The sequence below is a fragment of the Sinocyclocheilus grahami genome, unplaced genomic scaffold, assembly GCF_001515645.1.
Source record: "Sinocyclocheilus grahami isolate Dianchi unplaced genomic scaffold, SAMN03320097.WGS_v1.1 scaffold274.1, whole genome shotgun sequence".
NCBI lineage: Eukaryota > Metazoa > Chordata > Actinopteri > Cypriniformes > Cyprinidae > Sinocyclocheilus > Sinocyclocheilus grahami.
The window spans coordinates 621,861-637,256 of NW_015505453.1; the positions used below are offsets into that span (position 1 = coordinate 621,861).

The 15,396-nt window shown below is 37.1% G+C and overlaps 2 protein-coding genes across 3 annotated transcripts in view; one reads left to right on the forward strand and one right to left on the reverse strand.

The window, feature by feature from the left end:
* The window catches only part of LOC107599892 (sodium- and chloride-dependent glycine transporter 1-like), a 43,727-nt gene extending 32,834 nt beyond the window's left edge, over positions 1-10,893 (forward strand). For both annotated transcript variants that reach the window (XM_016291610.1, XM_016291612.1), the window contains exons 3-13: positions 764-895; positions 1,788-2,058; positions 3,239-3,371; positions 3,633-3,767; positions 3,853-3,956; positions 4,251-4,488; positions 6,422-6,556; positions 6,649-6,748; positions 6,849-6,949; positions 7,058-7,228; positions 8,443-10,893. In XM_016291610.1, coding sequence (XP_016147096.1) covers positions 764-895; positions 1,788-2,058; positions 3,239-3,371; positions 3,633-3,767; positions 3,853-3,956; positions 4,251-4,488; positions 6,422-6,556; positions 6,649-6,748; positions 6,849-6,949; positions 7,058-7,228; positions 8,443-8,667 — 1,745 coding nt within the window. In that variant the 3' untranslated portion in view covers positions 8,668-10,893. The remainder of the gene's footprint in view (positions 1-763; positions 896-1,787; positions 2,059-3,238; positions 3,372-3,632; positions 3,768-3,852; positions 3,957-4,250; positions 4,489-6,421; positions 6,557-6,648; positions 6,749-6,848; positions 6,950-7,057; positions 7,229-8,442) is intronic.
* Positions 10,894-13,556: 2,663 nt separating this feature from the next.
* LOC107599905 (coiled-coil domain-containing protein 24-like) overlaps positions 13,557-15,396 on the reverse strand; it is a 17,452-nt gene continuing 15,612 nt past the window's right edge. Inside the window, exons 6-8 of the mRNA XM_016291625.1 lie at positions 15,322-15,388; positions 14,590-14,695; positions 13,557-13,563 (exon numbers count right to left, since the gene is read on the reverse strand). Coding sequence (XP_016147111.1) covers positions 13,557-13,563; positions 14,590-14,695; positions 15,322-15,388 — 180 coding nt within the window. The remainder of the gene's footprint in view (positions 13,564-14,589; positions 14,696-15,321; positions 15,389-15,396) is intronic.

Consider the following 15,396-nt stretch of genomic DNA (forward strand, 5'->3'; position numbering starts at 1 on the left):
AAAAGGGTACTCGTTTGGTATCAAGTCTCATAACACACCTCACTTAAAATAGACCAGGCTAGAGTAAGCAAGGGTCTCTAGAAGCAGGTCCCTAATGACCTGGCCCGGAAACCTCTGCCCCATGATCTCATATTCCTAGAGCTGCCGCTAATCGGATTCGGAAGCCATACCCTGAATTAGCCCAGAATTCAGATAAGTAACTGAACTCCAGGCTCTTTAAACAAGGATGGATTATGGTCCTGTTAGGTCACAGGGCACCAGCAGCTTTTTTAAAACTATTTGTATGCATCTTCGATCATTCATTGCATTTTATTAGATCCATATTATTATTCAAGCAATGTTCACCTATCTGTATCAGGATGAAGTGCCTTGTTCCTTGATGTTGGGCTACTGTGGGCCCCTCAGTTTGAGGCCCCTGGCACTCAATACATCAACCCCATTGCCCAGGGCCGTACTCCGCCCTTGTCTTAAAAACAAGGAAAGCAAGGAATCCACATTCCATTCCATTATGCAGTTGAAATGCAGCTCGTCCAATCAAATTAGATCGGTTGTGTATCATCAGGTGTTACTCGCTTATGTGCGTAAGCATTAGGGAACACTATAATTGAAAATAGACCATGGCTATTCTTTGTGTCATTTTTAAACTACTTTTGTTTCCTACTGTTTATGTAAATAAGAACACCTACCTGTCTGTCTTTAGCTAGAAGACTAATGTGTCGGGATAAAATGGTTATGTAACTCTGTGGGCGTTTGTGTATCACAGGCGCCTTCATGTTCCCATACTTCATCATGCTGGTGTTTTGTGGCATCCCTCTGTTCTTCCTGGAGCTCTCTTTTGGGCAGTTCACCTCCCTCGGGTGCTTGGGAGTCTGGAAGGTCAGCCCCATGTTTAAAGGTGAGCATGAGGCCGTTAAAGGAGGTGTGAGAACAAAAAATATTTCAATGAAAACTGAAAAGTCACAGATTAATCTATGTGGGTTGGTTTGCCCTTTAATGTATGGCATGACCTGTTTTACATGTTAAACTAGTAATTAATTTTAAACATACACTCTTACAGTGTTTTCTTCACCTCAGGGTGGCTTGCAATATCTAAACGCTCCTCACAAAATCAGGAGGTGGTCTGAGTTTGGTTTAAAAATGTGCCACGTGAATGCTAAATGCGCCAGTTTCACTGTCATAATTTCTTCAAAACATTTTTACTTTAATAATAGATATCAGTTAAATTTTTAGTCATTGTGGCAAACATTTTCTGAAGACAAAAAGCTAATTTCACAATTTAAAAAAAACTTTTTTTTTAAACTTTATTTAATGTAAATAATTATTTTGAATGAGGATAAACAGAAAAAAACATTGTTTTTCCAAAACCAGCTTTTCCTTCAGTCATTTCAGCCACTCACCAACTCACTCAATTCATTTAGTTTAGTTTAGTTTTAGTTTTGTGGGTTTCAGTATTTCTACTGCCACCAGATAATGTTTAATTCATGAAAACCGACACCACCTACTGGTTGGTATGTTTTGCACATACTGTTGAAATTTAGAAATGCAGAATATGATTAAATGCTTTATTGTGTTGAAAAGCAATATTTCAGCATTTTTCAAAATAATACGATTTCATCTAGATTTATTTACCATATCATGCAATCCCAATATACGTTTTAGTGTTCACTGTTGTTGGTTATTTTTGATGTTACATCACAGGTTTCTCAGATGAGTCTATTGCTTTCTGGGTTTTCAAAACTAAATATCCATTAACCAAATTGTCATTTGGTTGTTCTCTTTCCTTCAAGGTGTGGGCTATGGAATGATGGTGGTCTCGACCTATATTGGGATTTACTACAATGTGGTGATTTGCATTGCATTTTATTACTTCTTCATGTCCATGACAAACCTGCTGCCCTGGACGTACTGTAACAACCCCTGGAACACTCCTGACTGCGCTGGAGTGGTGGGCACTCCACGAGCTAACGCCACCTTCGCCAATGTGTCTGCTGTCGTGTCAGGGGTGACTGAGATAGTCAACCGCACCAAAAGGACCAGTCCTAGTGAAGAGTACTGGAGGTAAATGCACACCTTTGTAGGTCGATTCATCTATGTATCTTACTGTAGTAATTATAATTATTTAAATATAAAAATTGTCTAAAGGTAAAATGTTTTTTTTTAATATTATGAATCATTAATAAAATAAAATGAATTATAGTTTTTGTATGACATTTCAAAACCTAAAATAACATTGCCTTGTCTAAAAAGACTTATTGGATATTTTAAAAGATTTTTAAGATTATTATTGAGCAGGTCCTCTCTATGATGTAATTTCCAGTTTTTCTGCATGTTGATTGGACCACGTAACTTTAAATGGACAGTAGTTGTTAGTATATCATTTTCTTAAGACATAATAAGTAGTATAATAAATAATTCATTTGTTTCTTTTGTTGACAAGACAGTTGTATCAGCCTGGCATGCCCCCCCAAAAATATTTAAATTAATTTTAATACATAAATTAAAACATTCTCTTTATAGTAGAGACATTTTTAATGTATTTTTAAATAAATTAACAAGACAAAAAATAAGCGGCACTGAAATCCGTATATGTTTGCAAGAAAAGATCCAGAGAGTTGAGTCTCAAGATAATTATATAGTGAATCCATTATTCATCAGTTCGGAAAATTCATGACAGATTGATAGTTGAAAGCTGGTAATTAATACATGTTTGCAGGAATCTTGCATTTTGTCTTGATGTTTGGATCTTTGTGCATTGAACTTGACAGATGTGTTTGCTGAACTATCTTTGAACACTATGTAGGATGACATAACAAGACAATGGGAAAGAAAGAAGGCACAGAATGTTTTGATTTTCCAAGAGTGTGATTGTGATTGTATGTGGTTTGGAATGAATGCTTCACTTTACTGCCTGTGGTCAGAGAATACAAGGTTTTGACCATGAGAGGTTTGCGGACCGTTTAACATCTTTATAAATGCTTTGTGCCCTCTGGACTGTGTTGTCCCCGTGGTATGAAAGACCTTCTTGTTCTTGCCTTCTGTAAACTCATTCATTGTGTGGATGAGGTTGTTTTTGATGGGACTGTGCTCTAATGTGTTTAACCTAAAGGCAAGCTCTGACAAAATATTAATAATAATAAATACTTAGATCAGCATGATAAATTTGATGAGTGAATTGTTTATGCTTTGTATTACATCCTGCAGTCTCTCACCCCTCTTTTACTGGCTTTTGCCCTCTCAGGAACTATGTGCTGAATGTCTCTGATGGTATTGGGGACTTCGGGGAGGTGCGTCTACCTATCCTGGGCTGTCTAGCTGTATCATGGGTAGTTGTGTTCCTCTGTCTTATTCGAGGAGTCAAGTCATCAGGCAAGGTGAGTTGAACATCCATTCCTGTGACATAATATTAAAATGTGAATATTAGATTAAAGACTTTGGCAACTAGCTGAAAAAAATAAATAAAGAAATAATACACTAAAGTGAGAAAAGTGAAAGCTGTATAGAATCTGATATTAAAATAACAAAAAATTAAAAAATAAAAGCTTATTCAAAATAATATAACACTGAAATAGCACTGCTTGCCATACCTACATGTGTTTTTTTTTATTGAGTTTTAATATCATGTCTTTCATCAGGTGGTGTATTTCACAGCAACCTTCCCTTATGTGGTGCTGACCATTCTCTTCATCAGAGGAATCACTCTGGAAGGAGCCGTCAGTGGTATCAAATACTATTTGACCCCTCAGTGGGAGAAAATTCTAGATGCCAAGGTCAGTACATTATACAACTGTGCATACTGTAGCTGCAAGTGATCACTGATATTATGTTTATAATAACATATTTTGTGTTCTGCAGGTATGGGGGGATGCTGCCTCTCAGATTTTCTATTCACTGGGCTGCGCCTGGGGTGGGCTTATCACCATGGCATCATATAACAAGTTCCACAATAACTGTTTTAGGTAATAAACATTTTATCCCTTAGTTTTTTTCTGCTTCTCTGTCATTTTAAAACACTTAGACTTTAAGTATTGTGTATTTGAGTGTGGTGAGTGCTTGATGACTTTCATACATAATAATACTGAATGAATACAGAATACTGTAGCACCCCCATGTGGCTGGTACTGATAAATGCATAGAACTTCTAACTTGTATTATGTGAAATCAAGGAAGGAATGAAATAATTTCAGTTCAAATTCTGATATGACTGCGGGCTTACTAATAATTATAAAAATTATTTGTCTGTTTTCAAACAGAGACAGTATCATCATCAGTGTAACAAACTGTGGTACCAGTGTGTATGCTGGCTTTGTTATTTTCTCCATCCTGGGATTCATGGCTAATCATCTGGGGGTGGATGTGTCAGAGGTGGCCGATCATGGGCCAGGCCTGGCATTTGTGGCCTACCCGGAGGCCCTAACATTGCTGCCCATATCACCACTCTGGTCCCTGCTGTTCTTCTTTATGCTCATTTTATTGGGCCTTGGTACTCAGGTATTTTTATTTGTCATTCTTTTCTTTACCACAGTTTTCTGCAATTACAGTACAGATCAAAAGTTTAGAATTGGTTAGGTTTTTATTTATTTTTTTAAATGATTCTCTAATGCTCACCAAAGCTGCATTTATAAAACAAAATGTAGTAAAACTAGGAATATGGTGAAATATTATTATAATAAAAAAAATATATAATAATAATAATAATCTGAAAAAAATAAATAAAGAAATAATACACTAAAGTGAGAAAAGTGAAAGCTGTATAGAATCTGATATTAAAATAACAAAAAATAAAAAAATAAAAGCTTATTCAAAATAATATAACACTGAAATAGCACTGCTTGCCATACCTACATGTGTTTTTTTTATTGAGTTTTAATATCATGTCTTTCATCAGGTGGTGTATTTCACAGCAACCTTCCCTTATGTGGTGCTGACCATTCTCTTCATCAGAGGAATCACTCTGGAAGGAGCCGTCAGTGGTATCAAATACTATTTGACCCCTCAGTGGGAGAAAATTCTAGATGCCAAGGTCAGTACATTATACAACTGTGCATACTGTAGCTGCAAGTGATCACTGATATTATGTTTATAATAACATATTTTGTGTTCTGCAGGTATGGGGGGATGCTGCCTCTCAGATTTTCTATTCACTGGGCTGCGCCTGGGGTGGGCTTATCACCATGGCATCATATAACAAGTTCCACAATAACTGTTTTAGGTAATAAACATTTTATCCCTTAGTTTTTTTCTGCTTCTCTGTCATTTTAAAACACTTAGACTTTAAGTATTGTGTATTTGAGTGTGGTGAGTGCTTGATGACTTTCATACATAATAATACTGAATGAATACAGAATACTGTAGCACCCCCATGTGGCTGGTACTGATAAATGCATAGAACTTCTAACTTGTATTATGTGAAATCAAGGAAGGAATGAAAGAATTTCAGTTCAAATTCTGATATGACTGCGGGCTTACTAATAATTATAAAAATTATTTGTCTGTTTTCAAACAGAGACAGTATCATCATCAGTGTAACAAACTGTGGTACCAGTGTGTATGCTGGCTTTGTTATTTTCTCCATCCTGGGATTCATGGCTAATCATCTGGGGGTGGATGTGTCAGAGGTGGCCGATCATGGGCCAGGCCTGGCATTTGTGGCCTACCCGGAGGCCCTAACATTGCTGCCCATATCACCACTCTGGTCCCTGCTGTTCTTCTTTATGCTCATTTTATTGGGCCTTGGTACTCAGGTATTTTTATTTGTCATTCTTTTCTTTACCACAGTTTTCTGCAATTACAGTACAGATCAAAAGTTTAGAATTGGTTAGGTTTTTATTTATTTTTTTAAATGATTCTCTAATGCTCACCAAAGCTGCATTTATAAAACAAAATGTAGTAAAACTAGGAATATGGTGAAATATTATTATAATAAAAAAAATATATAATAATAATAATAATAAACTGACACCAAGCATTTGATCAGTTGTGAAATTCAGCCTGGACCACTTATTGGACTCTATTCAAACTATAATTTAGATAATTTCAACATTTTGTCTATTTTTGGTCTTATACTTTTTAAGGATTTTAAGATTAAAGTATGAAAATCTCCCAGCAACTGAATGTTAAGCATTCACAATCCAACCAACAATGACTTCTTTATAATATCTGCATACAGAAATGCCGTTTTATAAATGTGTTCTTTTCTTTTTTCATCTGTTTATAGTACATTTCAAATTACTTATCTCTTCAAAGCCTTTCCTCTTCTCCTTTTATGTATATTTGTATTTATTTATTTTACATTTTTACCTACAAATTTCACCTTACTTGCTTTACCAGAACTAGTATTTATTTTAGTAAATGTCCTGTTTAACTAGTAGTTCATGAAAAAAGTGATATACATTTATTTATTTTTTTCTGTTCACTGTTGTAGTTCTGTCTACTGGAGACTCTGGTGACGGCTGTAGTAGATGAGATTGGAACTGACTGGATTATCAAAAATAAGACCTATGTCACACTGGGAGTCGCTGTAATAGGATTCCTCCTGGGAGTGCCGCTGACCACACGGGTGAGTAACAAAAACACACTCGAGCAAACAAAAAAAGACACACATCCTTAATCCATGGATTGACTTGATCTATTATGCTGCGTGTGATTTAGGCAGGAATATACTGGTTGCTGCTTATGGACAACTACGCTGCCAGTTTCTCTCTGGTCGTCATCTCTTGCATTATGTGCATCTGTATAATGTATGTCTATGGTGAGTCCTCAAATAAGTCACTTTCTACATGGTCTATTTAAAGGCCACAGTAGCTGGATGTACACTGAGGTGTTAATTTCAATGTTGTGTTCCCACCTAGGCCACAAGAAATATTTTAAAGATGTGGAGATGATGCTAGGCTTCCCTCCTCCAGTCTTCTTCAGGATCTGCTGGAGATTTGTGTCGCCTTTCATTATTACTGTGAGTGACAGTCTGTTTTAGGTTTTTCTGATTCAGTTTTTCCCCCCTGAATCAGGTTTCTCCATATCACTCAATCAAATCTTTTTTTTGTTCTCTGTCTCTTCACAGTTTATTCTGATTTTCACCGTGATACAGTACAAGCCCATTACCTACAATGACTATGTATACCCCAGCTGGTCACTGGTCATTGGGTTTTTCATGGCTTTGTCTTCAGTCATCTGTATACCTATCTATGCTCTGTTCAAGATTGCTGTGTCTGAAGGATCCACATTTTTAGAGGTAAGATGTGTTCTGCTTAAAGAGCTGTCATCGGCACCTTAAAGGGATAGTTCACCCAAAAATGAAAATTCTGTCATTAATTACACACCCTCATGTCGTTCCAAACACGTAAGACCTGCGTTCATCTTCAGAACACAAATGAAGATATTTTTGATGAAATCCGAGAACTTTCTGACCTGGCATAGACAGCAATGTAACTGACATGTTCAAGGCCCAGAAAGGCAGTAAGGAGATCGTTAAGAATAATTTTTGCGCACAAAGAAAACAAAAATAAGGACTTTATTCAACATTTTTTCTGTTTCCTGTCAGTCTCCGCTGTGCATTCAGGCGAGTACTACGACGCATGCATGTGATGCTGCTAACACAGGAACTCGCGTTCTGACGTAGAACCGGGATGCGCAGCGCCTCGTATACAAGCAGAAGATGACGCACGCTGTACATAAAACAGTCTTCGTAAACATGTCTGAAGATTTCGATAGAGAGGATGACTTGCAATTTTTTGCCCAGCCTTACTTATTTGAACTAGGATATACAGACGATGAACTAAGAGAGAGGCTTCTGCGTCAGCGGCATCACACGCATCCGTCGTGGTATGTGCATTAGGGACTTACACGGGAAAAGAAGAAATTGTTGAATAAAGTCGTTATTTGGGTTTTCTTTGTCCACAAACATTATTCTCTTAGCTTCGTAAAATTACGGTTAAACCACTGATGTCACATGCACTATTTTAACAATTTCCTTACTACCGTTCATGGCCTTGAACGTGGTAGTTGCGTTGCTGTCTATGCAGGGTCAGAAAACTCAGAATTTTCATTTTTGGGTGAACTATGCCTTTAAAACTTGCTTCTGCAGTTGTTTTAATGTATTATACCATCTTCCGATGCAGCATGACTTCATTATTACTTAATCTTTAATGTTTTGTTTATTCTGGATGTTTTGCACAGACATAACATTATTTTCTGTACTAATTTGGAAAATGTCGGAGCAGCCAGTGCATTGCGCCACCTATAGTATTAGAGTAAATATCCTCTTTGTTCATGCCATTTGAATATCAGGTCTGCTTTTTACATTTTGTTCTTGGTGTAAATATGCCTTAAGAAAAAAAGTGAATCATGGTAACAACTACTATTTTCCTGAAAAATGATCTAGTTTTAGCTTTAAAATATGTCAATCCTACATTAAAACAGTTGATAAATCGACTCTTACCTCTGCAGCGTTTGAAGAACTCCGTGAAGCCTGACCCCACCTGGGGCCCGGCTCTCCAGGAGCACCGCAAGGGCCGATACGCCACTACAGGCCCTGAGTCAGTGGAGGTGTGCCCTCTCAAAGAAGACCTGAAGAATGAGGGTAAAGAGAAACTCAAGGAGAAAGAGGATGAGATCGGTTTGACCATCCCAGGAAGCAACGGCTCCACATTAAACCCCTCACCAAGCGCATAGAGGAGCCCCTCCCCACCCTTCCCCCAGGACGGTTCCCATTCCCACACAGCGGGACAGGCCACTCTCGCTGGAGACCTTTACATATTGTAAGGGCTTTATGAAATCTAACCTCTAGAGAAATTGGTTGTCATCCAAAACCTTTTTCTTTTTGTTCACTTAATTTAATACTGCAGTTTTTTTTTTTTTAAGACATGTTCATATACAAGAGGTGTTTGCATACACGCAGTGTGTATATAGCGCATTGTACAATATTTTCACTCTGTGTTGAGTAGTCTGGAAATGTGACTGTAGCGGCAGCAGAAGCTACAGTGGGACTTGGCTCGTGTGTATAGTGGTGGCAGCGCTGGTCAGGTTTAATAGCTGAAGACCAAATATTCTTTGTGGCAATGTTGTAATGGCACTGTTAAATGGAGTGTTATTTTCAGTTTCTGTTTTGTACCCATTTTCTTGTTTGGGGACCATCTCATTCACAAGCCAATATGGGGTTTTAAATGGCCAATGTTGGTGTCTGAGAGCAGGGTGGCTGATGGTCAGTGTAATGCCAGTACATGATATAATGCATGTTAAATGACCTTTTAACACCATAATAACTCCAAATCCACCTAAAACTACAAAACAGAACGTCTATTATCCATTGACTAGATTTCCAGTCAATTTTGGAGCTAACACTTTTGTTAACTGGCCAAGTAGACTGGCTGATACCGATAAATAAACATAGGCCAAGAGAATATCAACTTGATTTCCATTTAAGTGAGCACAAATACAAAACAAAGGATATTTGGTCTTAAGCTCTTACTGACTGAGGTATCTGGACCGAGGCATATAACTTCTCAAGCCCATTCTCAGGGTTACAAACAGGGTTGTTTTTTGCAAAACATTTTCCAACACCTTGAGATGATTTATTGCTGATGTTGAGTGTTTGACATGAAGGAGGGGTTTTCATGTAGGAACTTCCACATGAAATGCCAAATCTGTCTAGTCTTCCGGGCATCTCGAGCCGAGGCATCTCCTGAGCGAGGGGAGCATGTGTGCGATAACAGAAGCAGCTAGTTCCTCATTAGATTCCGTACTGTAGTATGCACACTAACCCCGCTCTACACGGAAAAAGAGGCATGTTACCAAAAACGTGCACAGGCCTTTGTGTTCCGATTTAATTGGTATGTTTGTGTGTATTTTGTTGTCTATGTGTGGTTAAGAGACTTGAACTGGTGTGTATGTGTCATTTAAAGGCATCTGGCTGTGCTGAGCTGAACGGTCGTGTCATTGAACACTGAAAAAAGAGGTAACTCAAGGTTGCATGTGGAATGACCAGAAGTAAACGTAGCATCAGTCAAAAATCACTGTGGTTAGTTAGTGAAATCGTTGGGGAACTCAGCTTTTTTGGCCTAGTATTTTAAAACAACATTATATAGACTTGCTAGACAAATAAATGGTCAAACTATCCAATTTTTACCATAGAAACCACAGCATTTTATGGTAATGTGGTGCATTCTGTTTCGTTCTGGTTTTGTAGAGAGGGGATATACTGGTATGGATAATTTTGGTCATATTGTTGGTATGGCTAGATGCCGCACATCATATAATTTCAGTGATGTTTCAACAAGGCCCCTTTACTTATGATGCATACGGTTGTAGTGGAACATATACTTGGATGAAGAGTCCTGGTTACACTGTGAATTTGTCTGGGATGTCGCCTGACGCCTTTTAACAGGGAGTCTGGCTATGCAGCTGCTAATGTGCTGACGCATCATGTATTGAGACTTCTGATTACACAGTGAATCTCTGTATATAGTCGAGACAAAATAGTTTATTTGGCATTTCTCTCCTGTGTTGTGCGAGGAGAAATGCAATATGTGACGTGCTCCTTCATTTTGAGTCGGAATGAGGCAAAGAAATGCTTTGTTGCATTCGTTTTGATAATACGAAGTTTGATAATACAAAGTCTCAGCTTTCAAATTAGCTTAATTTAATTATGAAATTCGAACATGTCATTTTGATGTCATAAGCTATGTTTCCATCGCCCTATGTTAATGCGCATTTTGAAGTATCGCATGAGAAACGAGTGATGGAAACGCCAAATTTCGAATAAAAACCCCTTAATTCGCAAAAAAAGTTTTTACGCTTGCTTGAGGTTGTTTTTGACGAAAAAAGGGTTAATGTGAAAAGTAATGTGACTTTGCGCTATGGGACGGCAAATCCTGACTAACCAGTGGACCGATATCATTCCACAGCATCTGAAATGTCGTTATGGTCATTCGGAAATGCCCGAGCAAAGTCTGTCATCAAAGTATTTCTGTATAATTGCCTACCAGAAATGTCTTACACGACTGCGTTCCCAAACAGCAGCATCCGCCTCCGAGAGCAATGACCGCATTTATTGTGTTTCGTCTGCTCGCTCTTAGGCGCAAGTAATTTATTATATATGAAAATTATTATATTCAGTAGCTTCTCCTACTTTTCTTAGTGATTTATATCAGGAAGTGACTGTTTTGTTCTCTTTGACTCATTGGATAGAAACAGTGCTTGTTCGCAAATGTTTTGCGCTATATTTCAATTTTGCGCATAAGTTAAATTCGCAGCTTTGGATGGAAACCCAGATACTGATCGCTAAAGCTGCCTCAGTTTAAAGGCCGCGTGGAGCGCGAGTGAACAGATCATCTCTTTTTCTTTACTACTAGTTATAGCACAAAAAAACAAATGAACATCAGAAGGTATTTTGAAAGATGCAGTACAACTAAATTTGTCGTCTCTCATGTAATCGTGTTTCAGCTGCAGAAAGACGGGAATGAAACAGCTTGTGAACAACATTACGTGACGTTACCTTTACCTCAGGAAAGTCGTTGTGTCCATTGCTAAAAAAAAGCTTAGAGAAGAGCATATTAGTAAAATCGTAAATATATACACTGTAAACACATGTAATTGATGTCTTATTTAAAGTAAGCTTGAATAAATCTCCAGATTCTATCAAAAATGTCTGAGAATTGTTTGGAATTTAGATGTCATTTTCTCACAAGTTTTTATGACAGCACCATTTAATTAGATTTCCGCAACGGATCATAAACAATTATGTTTTTGAAAGTTTTTTTTATATTTGTTTGAGATCTTTCTCTGAATAAAACTCTTTCTGGGCCAAAATGACTCAAAATGATGGAGCAGGTCACAGATAAAGTCAGTAATCAAAAACCTGATGGCATAATAGTCTACGTCATTGCTATTTGTACATTTTATTAATCTTTGCATGAAGGTATGATATATATATATATATATGTGACGTTACCTTTACCTCAGGAAAGTCGTTGTGTCCATTGCTAAAAAAAAGCTTAGAGAAGAGCATATTAGTAAAATCGTAAATATATACACTGTAAGCACATGTAATTGATGTCTTATTTAAAGTAAGCTTGAATAAATCTCCAGATTCTATCAAAAATGTCTGAGAATTGTTTGGAATTTAGATGTCATTTTCTCACAAGTTTTTATGACAGCACCATTTAATTAGATTTCCGCAATGGATCATAAACAGTTATGTTTTTGAAAGTTTTTTTATATTTGTTTGAGATCTTTCTCTGAATAAAACTCTTTCTGGGCCAAAATGACTCAAAATGATGGAGCAGGTCACAGATAAAGTCAGTATTCAAAAACCTGATGGCATAATAGTCTACGTCATTGCTATTTGTACATTTTATTAATCTTTGCATGAAGGTATGATATATGTTTAAGATTTTATCCAAAAATATACAAAACACAATCTAACTTTAAGAAGTAAGGAAAAAAGAGAGAAGAATTAAAGTAACCCTGCTGCCTAACAGGAGGTATCGGACACTCAGGGGAGTAGTTAGAGGTTCATTGGTCTTAGCACAACCGTACCTGCAGGTCACAAACTCTAGCTTTTCCTCTGTTAGACAGTTAGTGCAGTAGATAAGAGCAGCAGTTTAGGTGACGTGAGACTAACAGCACTTTTATTTACTGGTTCACTTTAGCTGGCTACGTGCGCAGTAGCTACAGTATGATTAATCGCTGTCGGAAATGTGAATGCACAAGATTGAAGCCCTCTCAATTTTCTGATGTGTGGTCCTCAGACCTCGAACGTGGCATGAAGACCATGTGTCTGTCTCTAGGTACTGCGATGTGGAGCAGCAGTTTAGGTGACGTGAGACTAACAGCACTTTTATTTACTGGTTCACTTTAGCTGGCTACGTGCGCAGTAGCTACAGTATGATTAATCGCTGTCGGAAATGTGAATGCACAAGATTGAAGCCCTCTCAATTTTCTGATGTGTGGTCCTCAGACCTTGAACGTGGCATGAAGACCATGTGTCTGTCTCTAGGTACTGCGATGTGAACAGACCTGGATTTTGACCTTGACATGCAAACTCTTTTTAACAATCGACTCGTTATGCATCAGTGCCGTTCTTGCACTGTTCCCCACCTCTCTCCGTTGTACAGTAATGTAAAAAAAGACAAAAACTCAACTGATGTGTATGTTTGTGTTTTCTGTTTTTATCAGGGTGGGTTGCTGTAGTGGGGTTTATTTGTAGTTGTTTTTACTTTATTTCTTATTGTAACGTAGCTAATGTTATGTGTACAGAGTGTTCTGTGTAGTGGACGTTCAACTGCTGAGTCAAACCTAGTTCATGTTAGTGTCACTATTGATGTCGTAATTTTAATCAGTATGTAATTATCCGTTTTTGCCATTTAACAAGCAGAATCTACCTTTGTAAGAGATTTTTCCTTTTTATTTTTATAGTACTAAAACTGTATTTTACCATCAGTTGTAATCATTTTTAGCTATGTTCAGTGACACTACATTTTTTCGCCCCCTAAACCTCCTCAAGCCAGCTGATCTCAAACTCATTGCCAAACAAAGGCTTTTTACTGAAACGGCTTTTTTCATCAGCATCTGGTCAAACAGAAATCGTTTATTGATGAAGAAGGACACAGTCTAAAGCCAACAATGTTATATCTTCATCTCAGTATTGTACACAAGTGTATTTGTAGTGCTGCAAACCCTTTAAGAACATTACTGTCGACCTGTGATCCAGTTTCATGTATTATGCACATTGTAAAGCAAATTTGATTACCTGGAAAAAATGTTTTAACACTTTGAATATTTTTGAAATGCATTTAAAACGATCAAAATTGAATAACGGGAATTGTATTTGGGTATATTAAGAAATTTAAATGGACTTTACTCCTAATTTGGCCTGGATATTTCTAAGTGTAAATTTAATTGTGACGGCATACACCTTAAAACAAATATTAGAATTTGGTGAAAAAAATATGAACACAAATACCTCTAGGTCCAAGATGGAAATATCCATTGAGTACAGGTTTATTGCTGTATTAATTAAAACTAAACAGAATCAGCATATCTCAGTTGAAACTGTGAATTCTTTTGGTTAATGTCAACAGTATCATGTATTTTCATGTTGTTACGACACTTTAAAAATATGTTTGAAAGTAGCAGAAAATAATGCAAAAATTAAAACCTTTCTCTCCCATGTCCTGCATCCTAAAAGAAGCGACGTCTTTACAATAGTGTGTGTACTTCAGTGCTCATGGCGATATAAAACTGAAGTAGAATGACAAGCACAATGACATGAGCTCAGTACTTTATCAAACATACAGTATCTAACCATGTGTCTTTTCAATTTTAGGGTCAAACAGCATTGAAATTGTCTTAGTCGTGTCAGCTGTAAACTGTTCAATTTGAAATGGTAAATAAAGTTTATTTTAAAGATCAGATTGTGGTTTGTGTTTTATCGCTGTGGGTTTTTTCCTATGTACAATAGCCTAGACATACATTTTTTTAATGTACACACACACGCACGCACACACATATTCCAAAAGAGCATTGGATCAGCTACATGATTTTGCATTTTTCTCAAGAAAGATACAAAGACTTATTCTAGAAAGCTGATCTGACCTTATGTGGATGTGTGGGTTTCTGTTACTCTGATTATTTGTGTTGTTGGTTATTAAACTCTGTTCGTTCAGATTCCTCTGAATGAGTCTCCGTTCTTCTTTGAGCTCTGAAAGCCAAAAGAGAAAACAAGAAATCAGTGATAGGTAGCCTGCTTCACCACAAACCTTTTAACAATCACCTTGGGAAAAAATTAAATTCTATTAAAAAAGAAAGAGAGAATTCTGCTTTGTTACTTTCATTGAAAATCATTCTGATCTGAGCAGATTGACCTTTGTAGATTGAAGATTGTAATCTTGCTTACTGACAAGCTGTGCTTACGAGTGGTTTTCTTTGAGACGGCATAATTACCGATTTATCTTGTTTACTTAAGTTTTTAAAGAAAGAGTTCTTGTCTATACAAGCTAAAGAAACTGCACATCACACATGAGCTTACAGTTTTTCATCAGCCAAAGGAGTTAAACAGGAAATGTGCTTCAGTGGTGAACCACTAGATGGTGGTGATACACAATTCAAAAGGCCACTTCACATCTGGAGAATTGTAAAGGGTTATAACAAGATGATTTAATGGTCATTATGATGTAATGTTTATTAGGAAAAATTATGCAGTAGGACGGCTCAACAAAAGAGACTGCAGGGCATAGTTGAGTATGCAGTCTTGTTTTAGTTCAGTCTGTCAGTAGGCTTTTGTCTAAAACAGAATTGCATGAAAACTCAAGATTAATAAACACGTACCTGCTACACTGGGTTCTGGAGATACAGGTTCTGTCTGAGCACTGGCTCTCTCAGTCTCAAGGTATTCCTGTGATA